At 39.5% G+C, this 19,514-nt stretch overlaps 1 protein-coding gene across 5 annotated transcripts in view; it reads left to right on the plus strand.

Annotated features, from left to right (window-relative positions):
* Window positions 1-19,514, plus strand: part of ABCC5 (ATP binding cassette subfamily C member 5) — a 51,040-nt gene that overhangs the window by 19,142 nt on the left and 12,384 nt on the right. For 4 of the 5 annotated variants that reach the window (XM_075716339.1, XM_075716342.1, XM_075716340.1 and 1 more), the window contains exons 6-22: window positions 3,655-3,888; window positions 4,001-4,174; window positions 5,766-5,913; window positions 6,418-6,566; window positions 7,205-7,312; window positions 9,142-9,492; window positions 10,999-11,070; window positions 11,200-11,324; window positions 11,935-12,007; window positions 12,578-12,781; window positions 13,437-13,580; window positions 15,375-15,477; window positions 16,187-16,371; window positions 17,430-17,576; window positions 17,928-18,057; window positions 18,607-18,760; window positions 18,907-19,035. In XM_075716339.1, the coding sequence (XP_075572454.1) occupies window positions 3,655-3,888; window positions 4,001-4,174; window positions 5,766-5,913; window positions 6,418-6,566; window positions 7,205-7,312; window positions 9,142-9,492; window positions 10,999-11,070; window positions 11,200-11,324; window positions 11,935-12,007; window positions 12,578-12,781; window positions 13,437-13,580; window positions 15,375-15,477; window positions 16,187-16,371; window positions 17,430-17,576; window positions 17,928-18,057; window positions 18,607-18,760; window positions 18,907-19,035 (2,630 nt within the window). Of the gene's footprint in view, window positions 1-1,235; window positions 1,319-3,654; window positions 3,889-4,000; window positions 4,175-5,765; window positions 5,914-6,417; window positions 6,567-7,204; window positions 7,313-9,141; window positions 9,493-10,998; window positions 11,071-11,199; window positions 11,325-11,934; window positions 12,008-12,577; window positions 12,782-13,436; window positions 13,581-15,374; window positions 15,478-16,186; window positions 16,372-17,429; window positions 17,577-17,927; window positions 18,058-18,606; window positions 18,761-18,906; window positions 19,036-19,514 lie in introns of those variants that run through there. The other variant, XM_075716343.1, reaches the window with a different exon arrangement.

Consider the following 19,514-nt stretch of genomic DNA (forward strand, 5'->3'; position numbering starts at 1 on the left):
TTATAAAATATATGAACATACTTCGGTAATTAACAATAAATCATGATTAAGGTTTTAACAGCACTAGCTTTCCCCAAGAAGAGCTTCTGTCATTGTTTCACTACAGGGCTTTAGTAGCTGCTTTTATCTTTAACAAAGAACTTGCAGCAGGGTTGCCCCTAATTTCTGTAGTGTAATTTTCTCAATTTATCTCAGCTGAACTGCTGAATGAGAGTGAGTGGGAGGGAAAGGAAAAAACAAACTAACTTGAATAGGCTGGGGGCTACTGCTGCAATTGATGCTCGATTTGGGTAATTTAAAATTATCTATAGACATTTGCCCATTTACAGGCAACCTTATTCATTTCTCTGAATAAGGAGCAATTCCCTCTTGGTGCCATCATTTGGCATGAAAATTAAGTCTTTACCATCCCTCCTCCCTGTTTTTAAAAATGGCATGCCTCATAGATATGCCTATGCTGTCTCCTCAGAAGTATCAGTGCTGTCTTGTATTGTTACACCCTTTCAGTCACCTGAAGGTGAAAAGGGAGATCAGGAAAAGCACTTGACCTCATGTACGGGCGAAAATTATAAAAATGGAGTTAAACACTATATTAAACTTCAAAAATTTTAATTGAATGTCTGTGACCTTGAAATGCCAGCCAACAGCTGTGGCTTTGCTAATGAGCATTGTGATGGTTATAACTAGAAAGGAGGTGCTGCAGACTTCCTGTGTGGGTTATTTTTTGATATCAGATAGATCCTTCAAGGGTCTTCCTTTTTTTTATTTTGATAAATCCTGCATCTGGCACAATATCCAAACCCGTAACCTGGCAAGACAGCTGCATGTGTCAGACTGCGTTGTAATAACCATCAGAATGTACTAGTATAGGTGAGATACTATTTATCTCCAGTGAGTATTTGCTGCCATTTGATCAGCTACCAAAACTTTCAAGTTCGGGTTGAGGAGCAAAGAAGTTTTTTGATTACTAAACATAATCAGTTTAACTCCAGGTCTGAACAATGTACCTGTTTGCAACTGTTCAGAGCTATTCTTCCTGTTTGGGAGATGGGGAAACTTGCTATCTTAGTGGAGTACAGCTTGACAGTTTGGTCAGTTATTGGAGGGGGGAGTGGTAAGCTATTGGAGGTAAGTTTCCCGATTTCCCAGTTGGCTCCAGTTGCAGCCTGCCCCGTGCTGTCGCACGCTGGCTGCAGCAGGGCCGCCGGCACTGCAGTGGGACCAGTGACAGAAGCTGTTCTTTAGAATTTTCAGGATGGCTGTTTTCTGCGTCAGAATGAGACAGTCCTGCTGGGCAGAGCCAACGCCAAGAGCAAAGGTAAGGTAATGTTTATTCAATGGGAATGCTTAAGACAGCCAAGCAGCTAGTAGCAACTACTACGGTAATAGTCACAGGAGTTCCTTTATCGCCATTAGCTTGAGTTTTAGTTTTTGTACTGTAACTTTCTTGTTTTGTAAATAACTTTATGCTGGATTCTTGTCATTAAACTAGTTGAATTCAAATAGTATGTGTTCAGATGTAAATGTTAATTCTGTGTGACTTTTTTCCCTTCCCTTTTCAAAATTCTTTAATCTGCTGTTCCCTCTTTTCTTTCTTCCGGGGGGGAAAAATTGGGGGTATAATGTAAGCTGGTCTCTATTTCATCATGGGAGATGCTGAATCTATAAAGTAGTGCTGAAAAATTGCACTAAAAAGTTTTGGGAGGAATGAGACCCCAGGAAACATCTGCTATCTTTATACATCCTCTCTTGGAGACTTTCAGCAATGCTGTGGTGTGCGAGAAAATGCTTGCAGTCTGCGACCATGCTGAGTTACAGCTCGTGAGGAAAAAGGGGGATTTTCACCCCAATTGCTCAGTGACTCAGTTGCATGTGTTGGATTGAATACTGGAAAAAGAAGTCAGTAATCTCCTTAGTAACTGCAAACCAACTGTATGCAGTTGTGGTCCAAACAGTCAATGTAAAACTAAATCAAAGTAAGGAGAAAGTTGGAATGCAATAGATCTGTGAATGTGAGCTCCTCACATTTGTTCAGGGATCGGTATGTAAATTTTCTCAGTGGCCATTCTAGAACCTGATGGACATCTGGCTTTAATTCACACCTGTGAAAAAGAAAGAGCAAAATTTTTTACAGCACGTTTCCTTGGTTCTGACGTGCAGAATTATTTTCCTCAGAACAGATGAATTTGATCTCCATTTTTTTCTGTTATTTGGTGCTGGGCTATAGCTATAAATACCTTTGCTGAAGTAGTGGGGCTTTGTTTTTTTCCTCTCTCTTCAAACTATACAGAACTCTTATTTGTAAAACCTGGTTTAGCCAAGAGGACTTCAACGGACTATGATGTGAAAGGCTTCTCAAGTATTTTCTTTGGTCTCGGATTTTTTTTTTTGTTGCTTTTTATTGCGGGCAAAGGTAATTCTCTGCTCTGTACTAGCATATCAAAAGCACCAGTAGCGTAAAGCATCATTTGTTGAAAAGCTCTCTAGGAAATCTTTTGCTGTCTATGAAGCCTTATTGTAGGATACTTTTTAAACCAGATTTCAGAATTTGTGCAGCCTCAGAAGCCTCCTCTGTTGGCACCTGCAAGTTTGACTTCTTTTGGACTTCATGGACAAATACTGTTTTGTTTTTGTATCTTTATAATTTTGTGTGTAGTTTCAATTCTAGTTTATGTTAGAGGCTAAGACTGACTGTTAGATATTAGCCCTTTATAATTATCCTGTATGTGCAGATTGTATGTTTATACAATGATCTACCTGTTGTACAGTGTTTTTGAGATGTTACCATTTAAGATGGCACTTTATTTCAAATAAAAGCCTATTGTTTCGCAGTCAATAGTATTTAATATTGCTGGTGATTGTGAGTTGTATGATGTTATATTGTGCCGTTGGACCACAAAGAGCTGGAGGTGGGAATCGATGGTTCTGGGGGCTGTCCTCTTTCTGCAGGTGATGTTTGAAATGTGATTCCTGAGGTAAAGTGTTTATGTTTTTGGGGGGAGAGGGTATGGGGAGGGATCGAATGGTTAATTTTTTGTCTTTTTTTTTTTTTATCCCCTGTCCCCAATGATTTGTGGTATTGCGTACCTTGTGCTTTCTGCTTGTTTGTTTCTTTACTATTAAACTGCTGATGTTTATTTCCAGGAATGTTTTGCAAATGTCCTTCTCACTCTTCCCCTCTACAACTGTAGGTACATTGTTCCTTTTTATCAAATAAGCACGTTTGAAGCAAACCAAAGATAAAATAAAAAGGTCTTAATGTCACGTAAAGGAATGTTTCTTAATGTGCGCAGATGTATAAGTAGTGACTATATTTTAAAACTCTTCTATATGATAATGCATTGCTTCCAGCTAACTGACAGATTTATGTTAAGTTAGAAGACACGGAGGATTAGAAGCGTGCTGCGAGGAATGTGGTTCCAAATTAAACTCTCTTTACTTACTAAATTTGACTCAGTGCTTGGCTCTCAGCAGGGCTTTGTGTTACAGTACTTCTTGTATTGACACCTTTTACTTCTAGAAAGAAGATGCTTTCTATTTCAAACGGCTCTTTTAAAAGCAAAGTAGCCTACTTATTTCTAACTTAACATAAAGTTGTTGCATGGTCTTCTGGGATGATGGGGTGTTCATGCAAGTTTGCATTTCTTCCTGTAGGCGTTCGTTGTGAAACATCTTTTGGAGTATACCCAACAGAGTGAGTCCAACCTGCAGTACAGCTTGTTTTTAGTTTTTGGCATCTTTATGACGGAAATAGTGCGATCTTGGTCCCTTGCGCTAACCTGGGCTTTGAATTACCGCACGGGGGTTAGACTGCGTGGAGCTATCTTGACAATGGCATTTAAGAAAATTCTTAAGCTGAAGAACATCAAGGAGAAGTCTCTTGGAGAGGTAAGCTGCAGCATAATTTTGGAAATTGAGGTGTGAAAAGGGATATGCAATGTATTCCTTTGAGAAAGAGCTGGGCCTTAAATCTAAATAATCTGTTATGTGTATTTTTCAGCTCATAAATGTATGTTCCAATGATGGTCAAAGGATGTTTGAAGCTGCAGCAGTTGGCAGTTTGTTGGCTGGGGGCCCTATTGTGGCCATCTTAGGAATGGTTTATAACGTGATTATTCTGGGTCCAACAGGCTTCTTGGGCTCTGCTGTCTTCATCCTTTTCTACCCAGCAATGGTGAGTAGGAAAGAGTTAAGACTTGCTTCATTTTTATTAGGTCAGACATATGTATAGTTCTGAAAAGAAGGTGTTGAAATGTGCTAGATTTAGCTCGCTTATGGCACTGCATGTTATTGAAGGTGTTTCTAAAGATGGTATATGAAGCAGAAATTTGGAAACAGGAAGCTCAAAATCATAAAGAAAATTAGAAAATGGAAATAGGAAAACTGATAAATTTGACTGAGATAAATATGCATAGCTAAATTAAACTGCAGAATGCTCAGGTGCTTGTGGTCAAGGTTGGAAAGACACAAGGCCTCCAGCTTGTGTACAGGAGCTCAGTGTTGCATGAGCACATCGCTCTTGATTTCAATGAATGATGCTGAAAAGCACTGCATCTGGGAGAGGGTGTTTTTGATTAGTTACTCCGGCCTCTACTTCTGGTGAGCTGTGAAATAGGCTAGTTCAAGCCAAAATCTTCTTGCCTCTAAAATGTCCTGTAAGGCTGCTGAAGATTTGTCTCTGTATTCATAATACAAATTTTGAAAAGCATGGAGGCTGAATACTGTGAGGTCCATTTTGGTCCAATTTATCTGGCCAACAGTAAGGATTAAAATAACGGGAGTTATATTTTAAAGAGGGTAACAAGGAGTGGAGCTTGAGCATCTTTTCCAGTTCTCGGCAGTCCTTCTCTATTGATGGTGACTCCAAAAGAGATTGCAGGAGTATGAAGAAAGGCAAGGAGCTGAAAAGTTCCTAAAGTAGTGTGTTTGGTTTGCATTTCAGACCAGGAATGGGATGAGTAATGGTTTTAAACTAAAGGAGGACAGATTTAGACTGGATATAAGGAAGAAATTTTTTACAATGAGGGTGGTCAAGCACTGGCACAGGTTGCCCAGAGAGGCAGTGGAGGCCCCAGGCCTGGAAACATTCAAGGTCAGGTTGGACGGGGCTCTGGGCAACCTGATCTGGTTAGAGATGTCCCTGCTCACTGCAGGGGGGCTGGGCTAGATGGCTTCTAAAGGTCCCTTCCAACCCAAAGGATTCTATGAATGTAAGAGGAGCAGATACTTAGAAACACATGAACAACTATTTATTTTTAGATTGGTTTAGTAAAAATGTTAAAACTGTTTTACCACCTTTTATAGCACTGGCATATGGCAGAAATTGATCTGGCTGTGCAGACTCCAGCTTGCTCTTTTGCCTTATGTGGGACCAGGTTAAAAGGTTGGCTAAAATGGGTTCTACTGTTCATTTGCCATGAGGGTCAACTTGGTGTGTCTTTAAGTTAATGTGCTTGTAAGTCTTTGTGCTTCAGAATCTTTAACAAATCTGGTACTGTTCAATGTTGGTAAAAGCACACACCTTTATTTTCACAAATTTTATTTTTGTCGAAACTTGCTATCTGAGTAGTGCTCAGTGCAGATGGGGTGGGAGGATATGAATAGTGTTTCCAGCCTGACTTTTATGTTAGAATAACAGTCTCCTTGCCCCAACCCTGAATCCCCTTTTCAGATGCCAAATTGGCTTTCTCTGGTAATTAGGAGTTGAATGTACTTGCTCCTTCTGAGTTGCCATTAATGTTGCATGGTGTTGCCTTTTGTTTCAGATGTTTGTATCACGCCTCACAGCTTATTTCAGAAGAAAATGTGTATCAACAACAGATGAGCGTGTGCAAAAGATGAATGAAGTTCTTAATTACATTAAGTTCATTAAAATGTATGCCTGGGTCAAACCATTTTCTCAGAATGTTCAAAGTGAGTTCACGCAATCTGTAAATGTTTCCTTTTGTGCAGATGCCGCATTGCTTAGTACCCTGGTGCATCCTCCTAGCTTGGTACCATAGATGTTGATGTACGTGCAGTGTAATAACACTTTCATCCTTCAGGCTTCCTATTTGTTATGCATGATGGGTTGGACAAACAGACCTGCTTCTAAAGTTTCACCTTCTAGCATAATGATGTTTGTGTCTTGGCACTAATATTAAATTTTAAAATTTTGTTCCATTTTTTATCATTGAATAAATGTGCTGGCTGCTCAATTTTTAAATAAAAAGACCTCTGTTCTTATGGAGATTTACAGACCATTGTAGTTTGCTCCTTTGTAACTGCAGTCTTTATAAGAAAGTATATAATGTGATAAATGCCAAAGCGTAGAGTTAGGCCTCTCTTACTCAGTGTTTATAGTGCTATGGTAGTGTCTCTTGTGTATGTACCCCCTGAATCATACTTCAAATGTGGTGCTCCTATTTATATTTCTAGAAATTCGTGAGGAAGAACGTAAAATCTTAGAGCGTGCGGGCTACTTCCAGAGCATCACTGTGGGTGTGGCTCCCATAGTTGTAGTCATTGCCAGTGTGGTGACCTTTTCTGTCCATATGATCCTTGGCTACGATCTTACAGCAGCTCAGGTAACTTACTGCTGTTGAAAATATTCTTTACGATATTGCTACAGTAGCTTTTCTGCTAAGTCATTTCTCTTCATGGTGCTCTTTGCTTTGTGGCTGTGCCTGTGTGGCCAGGCTGTAGCCTTGTTTGCAGAAGTGAACATCTGATGGGTGTGACAGCAGCAGATGTAGTCTTACATTTTGCACAAAAAGCTCTCAGTGCTGTTTCAGTCCTGACCTTCCCCAGAACAGGTTTTGAGCTGAATGTAAAGGAGCGCTCCTGTTTGCTATTCAGATAGGGCATTAGGATTACTGGATGTTTTTGTTTTATGGTGTGCTTAGATGCAAACAGCTCAAATGTTTTACAACAGGATTTGAATGTGGGTCTTCACAAGTAATAGGCTAATGCAGAATTTGCTAGCTGCTGCTTTCGGTAGACCTATAAACACTGAAGATGTCTATCTTGGTCTGTTACAAAGCACTGGAGAAAGAGTTGGGTAGATGTGCAGTTTTCTGCTGTTCGAGAATATGTTGAATATTTAAATGGTTATTGGGACTTTTCTGTGGCTTTGATTTGCTGCTGTGACATTTCAGCTTTTAGAAGGTTGGAGTTGTTAATATATTGCATCCAAATGTGATTCTCTTTCTTGTCTCATTTTTAGGCATTCACAGTGGTCACTGTGTTTAATTCAATGACTTTTGCTCTAAAAGTAACACCTTTCTCAGTGAAGTCTCTATCTGAGGCATCTGTTTCTGTTGACAGATTTAAGGTAAGCAGTCATTTGGCCTTGCAGTTTTAAGTGTAAGTGTGGAGTGTTGTATTCTATTATGTATCTATTGTATAATAGATACATTCTACAATATGTATCTATTATACAATAGGTGCTAAGGGGACATTTGAAAGGTAATGTTGTTTTAATGACTGAAGAGTTCTTTTTCTTTACACTTAGCACTCCAGATTATTGGATTCTGCAAAAGAGATACAAATCTAGTGAAGGAATATTAGAAGTTTAAGATAATACCAGTGTGGGAAGCAAAATATTCTTATTTAATGATTTTAGGATTTTGATGTTAGCCACTGTAAGAGATAGAATACAGGACTAGGTGGCTCACAGTATAATAATTCTTAAACTCCCTTTTAAGACCACCTCCATGAAAAGGCAATGCAACATGTCTGCAATGAAATTTCATGTTTTGCTAATGAAACTCTTTTTGGAAATGTCATGTATTATGTAGGCAGCTTTGCACAAACCAGTTGAGTTTTATTTGTAGTCATAAAAAACTAAAGTTTCATGTTTCCAGACCAGAATAAATGACTGAGACTTGACTATATGAAAAAAATGTTGTGATCTGATGGAACAGAATCTATGGCAGAAAATTAAAACCCTTATAACAAACAATGCTATCTCATTCTTCAATCCCTGTGAAGTGAATACACGGTGTGTACTTTAGTATGAACTCAGAGGACAGGCCTTTATTTTGTCTTCAATCTTGAAGACAATAGTGCATTGCACATTGCAGAAATTTCCAAATAGGATTCCACAAACATTGGCAGATATTTGGATTCTGTGTAACGCATTCACAAAATAAATCTGGGTGTGAGAAGAATGGGATCTGCAGAATGGTTTTGGGATCCCATTGCTTTTGAGCATTTTTGTTTCATCTTCTGAGTCATCCTAAATCAGGCTTTCTTAAATCCAAATGCACTGAAGGGAGTTTGGGGGCAGGAAGAGAAGGAGAGGGGAAATTGTAATATCTGCCAGCTTGACTGTAAACAGTGTAATCTGTGTAGGGAGTGTAACACAAGGTGGGGATACTGTAACATCACAGTAAAAATGTAACTGACTTTTTGGCTCTGTAAATGAGTATGAGCTTTCTTATGAATGTATGATTTGGGCATAGCAATTGCAAGAGTAAGGCTGAGAATTGAGAAGTCTTTAATTGCAAAAGGCTTCTTAGTTCAAAACATAAATTATGTAAGTGGAAAATATTTTATCTTGTAATTAAACTGTGTGAAAAATCTCTTCCTAATCTGTGTTGATTGTAAATACTGATGGATGTGGTGGAAAACATGATACAATGGACTTAATGGCTTACTTCTTACTGTCAAGCAGCCCAAGATAGGTCAACTAAATTTGTGTGAGATGACTTTTTCACAGCAGAAAACTTGAAGGCTAAAGGCTGAAGTTAAAAGTCATTCCATCTCCTTCCATAATTAGTTGGTGTGCAGGACAAGTCAGTCACTTTTCCTCAGAGTGACCTCTCCTCTCCAATCCGTGCATTCTACTCATGTTTTTAATCTGAAATTACAGAGCTGCAGTTGCAAACAGTGATAAAAGAATAAGCCGCTCTCATCTTGCATCCAGAGTATTGCAGTTCTGTAAAAGTCTTAGTGTATCTAAGTGCTTCCACCACATCCAGGAATACCCCGGCCACTTAGCAGGCCTGGAGTTAGTTTACACTAATGAGCTACCTTTTGCTCTTCAGCTTCCTCCTACTATATAGCCTGATGTGTTTTGCTGCGTGAGTGTGCCATAGGCTTGTCTCCCAGTCTTGATCAGGTGTCTCATCTTTACACCTCTCTCACAACTCCTATCAGAGTTTATTTCTAATGGAAGAGGTTCATATGATAAAGAAAAAACCAGCCAATCCTCATACCGCGATAGAGGTGAAAAATGCTACCTTGGCTTGGGACTTCTCCCACGCCAGCGTCCAGAGCTCACCAAAGTTGACCCCCAAAGTGAAAAAAGACAAGAAAGTCACCAAGGGCAAGAAAGAGAAAATGAAGCTGCAGAATGAGGGACAGCAAGCTGTGCTGGCAGAGCAGAAGGGCCATCTTCTAGTGGACAATGATGACCATCCTAGCCCTGAAGAGGAGAACAAAATCATCCACCTGGTTAACCTTCGGCTTCAGAGGACTCTCTACAACATTGACTTGGAGATAGAAAAGGTAAGAGAAGAAAGGAGGATGTCTGAGCATTCAGAAGGCCTCATTTTTAGCTGTCCCTTGGAATAGAGTGCTGTGTATTTTTGCCTGAAATGGAGCATATTGCTTTTGTGCACTCCTGTAATATCCATGGCAACTGCAGTATCCAGGATGCAGTGTCTGATCTTGATGTAAACAGCTGTGCCATTTTAGCACACTAAATCTTTGCAAACAGCCTGTGAAACAACTGCAGGTTATATAGCTTTCACATCTAACTGATGGTTTTGCTGTTTGTAGCTCTCAGTGCAACATACGAGCCATTGAGCTTAAAGAATGAGCAGGGCAACGGGGGTATCAGTGGGGTATTGGTAGATGGCATATTCATGCAGCCGTTTGATAATTTTGCAGGGTTTCAGCTATATTCTGGGTGAACGTTTTAGGTGATTAGGTGTTCTAATGGAGCATAACTGCTTTTCATTGAAGAATGTGCAATTTTCTTCCTTGAGAATTTTTGTACAGTAAAAGGACACAGAGGTTTTCAAGAATTCGTAAGCAGTTGGAGTCCTCATTCCAAGACGGGTAAAAGCATGTAAAATGTCAAAAAAAAAGCATTGGACTTAATACATGACAGCTACAAATACAAAAGTGTTGCAGTCTGGCAGTTGGATGTTTAGTAATGGGATCCATGCATTTATCAAGATATTTATGGTTAAATTATCTCCTGTAGTCATATGAATAGAGGGATAGTTTAAACTATTTAAACTATAAAAAAACTCTGTATTTTAAGCTTTTGAGGAGAGTGCATATAGTTTAAAAAATAGCTTTGAAAAAGGAGTACACAGTTACTTGAAAATGTAAAGGTTAGTTTGCAGTCAGAAGTTTGTAAATGAGAGGAGGCCAACAATGTGTTCCACAACCCTTTTTGTCCACTTTACCTTTTTTTACAAAAGGAACAACCATAGTTTTGATGAATTCATTGTTCAGTGTGGGTATCAACCCACCCATTTTATTGCAGAGAAATGCTTCAAAGTGACTGGATTCTGGCTAGCCTTTTCTTGATATGTGTTCCTTAGCAAACTGCATCTCATAGGCACGGAGTTTTACTGGACCCATATATCCTAAATTCTGCTTTTCTTTCAGTCTTCCCCTCTTTATATCTTTCCTTACAACTCTCAAAAACATCTTGGTGCATTCTGCTCAGGCAGGCCTCGGTGCTTTTGGCTGAATGCAGCATTCTCTGGGGTTGTATCAGGCCCAGTCAAAGGGAAGCTGATCTTAAAATACATTCCTTTTTGCCTTTAGAGTTGATTCAGTTTTAGTCCGTTGTGGGATAGAATTTAATCTTTATTATTTGAGAGTTAAAATATTGACTGTCTTGCTTTTTTGTCTGTTATGTCCCTTTTCAGCTGTCATTAGGGTCTAGCTGTCCCCTCGGAGGTACTGAAGGTAATCCAAATTCTGAAACAGATGGAGAATGTAAGAAATGAGTACCATCTTTTTTTTTTTTTTTTTTTTTTTTTTCCTGTCTAGGGAAAACTTGTTGGAATTTGTGGCAGTGTGGGAAGTGGAAAAACCTCACTTATCTCAGCAATTTTAGGACAGGTGAGAAATTCTGTTTTGACTACTTCTGCTCTTCTTTCCTATCTCTTATTTGACTTATTTGTACTCTGTAGAAGAAAGTCTATTCTAAACATGGAAGAGCATAATTTCACAGCTTATCTTTAATTTCAGATGACCCTGTTGGAGGGTAGCATTGCAGTAAGTGGAACGTTTGCATATGTGGCCCAGCAGGCCTGGATTCTCAATGCTACACTTCGGGACAACATTCTTTTTGGCAAGGAATATGATGAAGAAAGGTTTGTCAGAACTGTTTGCTGATTTTCATGAAAGCTTAGTAATTCTTGGCCCAAGGGTAGGAAAACTTAATGCAGAGTACACTGCAGTTAAAGCCTATGTATCCTTTTAGAGTCTGTCTTTCAGACTCCTTTAAGTCTCATTTAAGAGCCTGCCTCTCTTGCATGTGGTCACTGTGGCTGATGGCTGTCAGTGCGTCTGTCACTGCTCATTTGCAGTGAGGGCTGTACCTCATGCGGGAGTACTGTCTGATCTCTGTTCTTAGCAGCTGCTGTGGAGCAGCACTGAAGTGGCATTTGCTCTTGCTGTCCTGGCCTTGCCCTCTTTAAAAAAAAAACCAGCTGTTTGCAATGTACTGGCATCTTCCATGGGCCTTCACTGCAGCCTGTGCTAGCTATCCCTGGAAAAAAATTGCCTCCTTACCTTTGCTGTCCTTCAGAAGTAGGTGATTAATTATTATCCTTAGTTTTCTCCTGGGACCAAGACAGATCATTTGTTTTAGGCTGCTGGAATGTCTGTTATTGGTGTAGAAAGTGAGATAATGCTGTACTAGCTAGATACTTGAGGGGGAAAAAAAAGAGTGTTCTTACTACATTTCTTATTGTTCTTTAGATACAATACGGTGTTGAACGGTTGCTGTCTAAGGCCTGACCTAGCCATCCTTCCAAATGGGGACCTGACAGAGGTATAAATTTTGCTTATAGTAAACTGATTAGTAGATGGAGAAAAGTAGAGTTTTGGTTTGGTAGACTAGACTGGACTGAGGGGAACGTCAGTCTGGTATGCATATAAGCCAAGCTGTGTTGAATGCACCTTCTTGGGCTGAGCTTATCAATGCAGGCCCTGGGCTATTGAGACTTGTACCATGTTTTTGACTCAGATTTTGACAATTTGGGAGGTTGTTTTATTGTGTTGTAAATTTAGCTGCCTTAACAGGACCTATCTGAACTTGATTTAAAATAGCTAAGAAAAAAGCATGGCTATGTTAATACAAAAAAAGTAAAATAAGCAAAAAAGTACTGCCACATTTCAAGCATATTAACCTTGAGTTTGAATCTATAACACACACAGAGAAGTGGACACCTAAACTAGAATATATGTGTGTATTAATACATAATATTATAGGGGGGGTGTGTGTGTATATATGTATAAATAAAAATATTATGGTCTGCTTCATTCCAGTCACCTCTTGAGCTCTGAATATCTGTGTTGCATGGTGCTGTACAAATAAAATAACGGGTGTGTGTCTGTACAGATTGGTGAACGAGGGGCCAACCTGAGTGGAGGACAGCGACAGAGAATCAGTCTGGCTCGAGCCCTGTACAGTGACAGGAGCATTTACATCCTTGATGATCCCCTTAGTGCCTTAGATGCTCATGTTGGAAATCACATTTTTAACAGTGCAATAAGGAAGCACCTGAAGTCAAAGACTGTCCTTTTCATCACTCATCAGCTTCAGGTACTACATCTCTCATACTTTCTTGGACATTGTTGAAATACTGTTTAGTCAGTTGCCTTCATACTGGAAATTTCTATGCCCTGACCTGTTACAGCACAACCCTGTCCATCTATAGGGTGCATGGTTTATGTTTACAAACTAGGTTTGCAAATATGTACCGAGCAAAATCTAACTGGTGCTGCTTGGTGTCTGATCTGGACTGGTAGCACTTGGCTAAAGAAAATACAGCAGAGAAAAAAATACCTTGTTCAAAACCACTTTTGCTAACTTGCTATAAAGCTAGTTCATCACATCAGAAAAACTTAGATTTGGTGTCAGTAAATCAGAATGGATATATTCTGAGATCTTTTTGCTATCTTCTGTGCATAGAAATATTAATACTTAGTATATCAGTATTTGCAGTGTTTAAGTATGCTGAATTGTGTCTTCCATAACAGACTGTTTTTGATAGAACATGAAAACTTTTTATTTGTGTACAGTGAGAGTAATCATGCTGCTGTAGTCAATGCAGGACCTTTAAAAATCAAATGTCTGTTACCTCGGAAGAGGTGTGTTGTGTGCATATGTCTACAAATTACTGAAAAGGATTGTGTGGGAGTGTGTCCGATTATCGGACATAATGATAAAGACTTGTTCTTACTGCCATTTTCTCCAGTATCTTGTTGACTGTGATGAAGTGATCTTCATGAAAGACGGTTGCATTACTGAGCGAGGAAGTCATGAGGAACTGATGAATTTAAATGGGGACTATGCAACTATTTTTAATAACCTACAGCTGGGAGAGACACCACATATTGAGGTACTTGTTTGTTTATTTTAAAGTGCTCTGAATGATGACTTTTCTGATGAGAGGAACCAAATGACATAGTTGGAAGACTGGGAAATGGCTTCACATGTTCATGTGTTGATCTGACCGATAGATTTCCTGTAGAATAATATGTGCTTCGTTAGCACTTCATATTTGCAGTCACAGTTCATATTTAGGGAATGCGTAGTGGAGAGGACTCTGCCAATGAGTGCATGAGTTGAACATGAAAGTAATGTCTCCTCTGGTGATGCTCAGAGCAGGGAGCTTATTGTCTCTCTTACTGTACACCTCTCTTCTTAATTTACCTCCAAATCGGCACAGACCTGGACCAACCTTTGTCTGAAAAAATTCTTAATGGTTTGTTACTTCTTTTTCACATAGGGTGTGACTGAGGCACAGGAAAAGTGATGCAACTTGATGAAAGTTAGATGTGACAGTTTTTTGGAAATGTAACTGAAAATGCTTTGTTTTGGGTGGTTTTGAGAAAAAAAAAAAGTTTTTTGACACTGCTTCTGTTATGAAACGATGGCTGTAAATGCAAAGTTGGATTTGTGCTCTATTATTTCAGTTGGTGAAAAAAATGTAAATCTAGAAAATAAGAACAACCATTCAGTAAGACATGCATTTAAATTTTCAGCAATTTAATTTTCCTCACCTTTCTCCTATTTGTTTCCTGAAGTTATTCTTTGGAGTAGGCAACTTTGTTGCTTTTTATTTGATGATGATTTGCTTCTCTAAGTGTTGTGCGCATTTCCTCTTAGTAAGAAGAGGTTAAAGAGCACATCAGCAGTTTATTATTTTAGAGATGAGATGCTCCGTATTCACAAGTTGCAGACATTAAAAAAAAAAAAAGTTTCTGAAAAGGTAGCATTGTGATAAATATACAGATACAGAAGGTGCTTGGTGAAATTTTTTTCCTCAGAGGTGTTCGTGAAAGAAGCAAAAGAATATAATGCATTACTCTGAATAGCCTTGCTGAGGCATGAAGATTATAGTTCTGCCATTTTAAGATTAACATAACGACAGTTTACATGAGAATCTCCAGTCTGCATGCTTGGCTGACCTTCATGTCTCTCTGTAAATACTAACTCATTGAAGGAGCATTAATTTGCATTTGGGATAAGAAATGGATGGTAAAGTTAGATTCTCTGTGGTTTGACACATGTGAGATGTCTCTTCTCACATAAAGTGTGGGAAGAGGACCCTGAAGATTCTGTGTAGGGGGTTTCAATTAATGTAGGCTGTCTCTGAACAGGTAGTAACTCCCTTTTGTGAAAAGGTGGCTGGGTTTAGAACAGTAATTGTTTGTGCAGTTTAGTGTTTGGACATTTGATTTCTGGAAGATGAAGTTAACCTGACTTCGTCCTTAGAGACATTTCATGAGAGCTTTCCTGAGTGAAGTACTAGCATGTTTTGGGGAAAAAAAGCCTCTTAATAAACTTTTGAGTTATTTTTACAAGGGACACAGGGGGATTGTATCTTTCTCTCAGTAGTAAGGGTGTCATTCCTCTACCATGTACGCACGTAGTGTCACTGATTCTGGAAATTAACCTTGCACACTACCAGTATGGATTGGTAGCAGTTTGGATTAATAGAGGAGGAGAATTTAATCCACCAGAGTTGGCAGTCATCCATAATAACAGTGAAGTTAATATCCTCCTTGATACGAATGCTAAGCTATTGAAAGCCTTTGTCTGTAGGAGGCAGCTTATAAAGAGTTTGGGTTCAGAAGAAAATGTCAAAGCAAATTATTTTGGTATGTTTAGTGTCATTGTTTTCCTACAGATTAATATAAAGAAGAACACAAACAGTTCACTGAAAAGACCCCAGGATAAAAGTACCAAAACAGGGTCTGTGAAGAAGGAGAAAGTTGTAAAGAAGGAAGAGGGTAACTATGTAATCAGATTTCTGGCTGTAATTATTTTATACACCAATAAGCTCAAAACATTTGCTTTCAAAGTGTATTATGAACGTACCTCTCAGGTTTTGAAAGCTGTCTCAAGTCCTGGTCACTCAGTGTGGTTGATAAGATGCAGGCAGTGGGCAAAGAACATTCATTAATTCATCAAATATGGGTGCCTGCACAATGTTTTTAAATTCAATCAGGCTGCCGCTGGTCAGATGCCATCAGCACAAAGGAGCTTGTAGTACCCTGTCTCCCACACCACTTCTCCCTCCTGTCCTAAGAGGGCAATGTGTATAGCTTGGTACTTGCAGAGTCCTAGGCAGGACATGGCATTTATATATGAAGAATTGGATAGACCTGACCTCTGTTTTGTGGTTCTCTCTGTTTACTGTTAACTTTGAACTTCAGCAGGGTTTAAAAAGCAGTCGTGAAGCTGATACCAGCCTAGTATTTAAGTCTGTGCTGATTTCGCTTTTTCAGACATACCATGACGTGAATGATTCTGCAGAGGAAATGTGACTTTTTGAAAAACTGTTTGAACCATTGAGTTCTATGTATCAAGCAATGTCTGTCTTTCTGAAAGTACTCTGTAGAGTTTGAAAATGACTGTAGCTTTATGTATGTTCACAAACTTACAGAAGTTTCGTGGAACAGCTTTCTTTTCCTCAGTCCCTCCTCTTTTGTTCCATAGGCCAGTTGGTTCAGTTGGAAGAGAAAGGAAAAGGCTCTGTCCCCTGGTCTGTTTATGGCATCTACATTCAGGCAGCTGGAGGCCCCTTTGCATTCCTCATCATCATGGCACTGTTTGTGCTGAATGTGGGCAGTACAGCTTTCAGCAACTGGTGGCTGAGCTTCTGGATCAAGCAAGGCAGTGGAGTAAGATAAATAGCTTTTCTACTCTCTTGTGTCTAATGGGCAGGGGGATTGCTCTCCTAGACTAATCCCAAGCAGTCCTGTGAGACCAAGTGGTGCTTCCTAACTTAAGCAAGTTGTAAGGCTCCCCAGGGGATGATCTCACTCCAAGAATGAGAACACTCCACTAATAAGAAAGATACAATAGCTCATGTGGTTTTATACTGCCCTCTTGTTCCTTGTCTTCGTTAGTCTAAGAAAAGGAAGTGAAAACGTAAAAGGGGCCAACAAGCTGGAGGAGGAATTACTAATTTTAGTGCTAGTTTTTGTTTGAACGTGACCTTATATCTAACAGGATAATCTTGTTAAAGTATCTGGCTTTAAGTCTAATGACTTTTAGGAGTTGCTTTGAAGACTGTGATGACCTGGGACGGTTTGGGACTTTTCCCACTCCTAGGGGATTTGATTGCAAGTCTTGTTGCATTTAAAAATTCAAATATAACTGCAAGATTTTTTTTTTTTGGGTGGAGGGAGCAAACTACTAACCTCAGAGAAGAAGTAATGAAGTGCAGATAGCCAACAATATTAAAATAAGCAATGAGGTCCTTAAACATACTTAAAGATTTAAAAAAAAAAAAAAAAAATGTACGACAGTGTGATAGTAAAGAATTTGCTGCATACTGGCAGAAAATAACAACTGTGTGTGATAAGAAGACAATGTACAACCTATCCAAGATGAATATTGCTGTGTAATAGGAGTGGTGGTATGCAAGTATCTAGCATTGTTCAGAAGAACACAAGAAATGATAAATATGAAATGAGAGATTACGAATCAAATGAAGTAGGTATTGTCATAGTATTTTCAAAGATATTGTAGGAAAAAGGCTAAGGGTTACAAATCTGCATATCAAGTATCTCTGCTAGGGAAATCTTTATGAAGTATTCAAAGATCATTGAAGTACTTTAAGGATGAAATATCAAATATGGTGGGAGGGCACAGAGGAGGGTTAAATTCTACCACGTGTAATGTGTACATGCTTAATCCTTGTCTTAACTAACTGTTCACTGAAACCTTTCTGCAGAATACCACTGTGACTTTGGGAAATGATACTGTCATAAGCAACAGTATGAAAGATAACCCTCACATGCATTACTATGCTGGCATCTATGCACTGTCTATGGCAGTTATGTTGATCCTGAAAGCTGTTCGTGGCGTTGTCTTTGTAAAGGTACGTGCTAATGCTGTTGCTTTTCTTATCCCTTCCCCCCACCATCCTTCTGCATATTGCTGTCACCATGGTTCTTTTGGTCGCCTCCCAAGAGAGACTTTTGAACCAGAGGAAGTCAGATCACAGATTGTGAGGTTTCCATAAGTCATCTCTTGAGGCTGCACCATGCTTTCTGTTAAGCTTCTTTCTGAATAATAGCTTCCTTCCACTGATTGGAAGCACAGAATGCAAGAAAAAAACCCCTCCGGTTGGAGAGAGAAAATGAGCAGAATGTTTTGGTGCCCATGGGAGGAGCAGTGACAGGAAGGCAAACATCCTTTCATAACACTGCAACATTTTCTGCATTGTCAGGGAACTCTCAGAGCATCCTCAAGGCTCCATGATGAGCTCTTCCGACGGATTCTGCGTAGTCCCATGAAGTTCTTTGACACTACACCCACTGGGCGGATTCTCAACAGGTTTTCCAAAGACATGGATGAAGGTATCTATCACTGTGTGTGCTGTAGATCCCACATTCAGAGCTCTCAGTTAACTCCTTAATACTCTCCAGTCTCTTGCTGTTGGGGTGATTGTACCCTATATCCATTGCCAAATGTATACTTGTAACAGACAAAACAGGAATTGGAACGTACCTGGGTTATGATTCTAGAAGGCAGCTGATATCTCAAGTTTGTCAATTCACTTATAAAGGAGAAAATGTGCAGCTGCTTTTGTACCTACAGACTGCACATGGACTCTTAACAGTTAATGCAGGGGGAACCTAGAGTATCAGGGTGAAGCTGATGTGCAGCAAAGGTGCTAATTAGGTCAGAGTTGCATCAGTGCTATTTCTGCAAATAAGAATAATTGGAAAGACTACTGGCATCTCAGAAGATAAAAGCACTCCTAACGGAAATGTACATTTTTAATTTGAATAAGCCATGAAAAATCACTGTCCTTGTCAATGATGATATACAGCTGGACTGAATTGCTTTATATAGGTTGTTTTAGCTTTCTGTACTCAAGATCTTCCTCTTTCCATCTTTTCCAGTTGATGTTCGTTTGCCGTTTCAAGCAGAAATGTTCATCCAGAATGTCATCCTTGTGTTCTTCTGTGTGGGAGTGATTTCTGGGGTTTTCCCCTGGTTCCTGGTGGCAGTGGGGCCCCTCATTGTCCTGTTCACGGTTCTGCATGTTGTGTCTAGGTAAGTGCATCAGCTGCTTTGACTAAAAGTAGACACACTTTGACCTATCATTAAGAATGTAGGGTTCATCAAGTATATATGCATCAATGTAGTGGTTGGCATATGGTGGTTGTACATGTCGCTTATAAATGCTTCTTTCCTTCCAGAGTATTTATTCGAGAACTCAAGCGTCTGGACAACATCACACAGTCGCCATTCCTGTCTCACATTACATCTAGCATACAGGGTCTCTCCACAATCCACGCCTACCACAAAGGACAGGAATTTCTGCACAGGTCAGTCTAGACATTCATCTGAGAGTGGTGGAGCACAAAGCAGGGTGCAACAGGTTTACATTCAGAAAGATTTATTAAGGAGGTCTATAGCTGATGGCATACATTGGCTCTAAGAGTGAAAGCTACTTTTTGGGGGGAAAAAATGAGGAACAAGAAGAAGGGAAAGGGAAAATTCCCCAGTAGCCAACAGGGAAGAACAGTGATGGCGTCCCAGGTGAATGCCTTCCTCTGTAGTTCTCTAGTGCAGCAGGTGGCAATGGTAATGGTGAGGGCAACTTTTTGGCTGTACTTTTTTACTAGTAGTATATACTTCATCAGGTCCTGATTATACTTTGTATTGGTTGTTTCTCCTTGTGATGGTATTGACATTGGTTAGAGCACGCTAACAAAACCACAGTGTGCATATTGATGAGCTTTAGTCTCTGTGCACATGTATAATTGGATAGCATTTATCAACTTTTTAAGTGATTGTTAGCCAC

Source organism: Pelecanus crispus, chromosome 9 (assembly GCF_030463565.1).
Source record: "Pelecanus crispus isolate bPelCri1 chromosome 9, bPelCri1.pri, whole genome shotgun sequence".
Classification (NCBI taxonomy): Eukaryota; Metazoa; Chordata; class Aves; order Pelecaniformes; family Pelecanidae; genus Pelecanus; species Pelecanus crispus.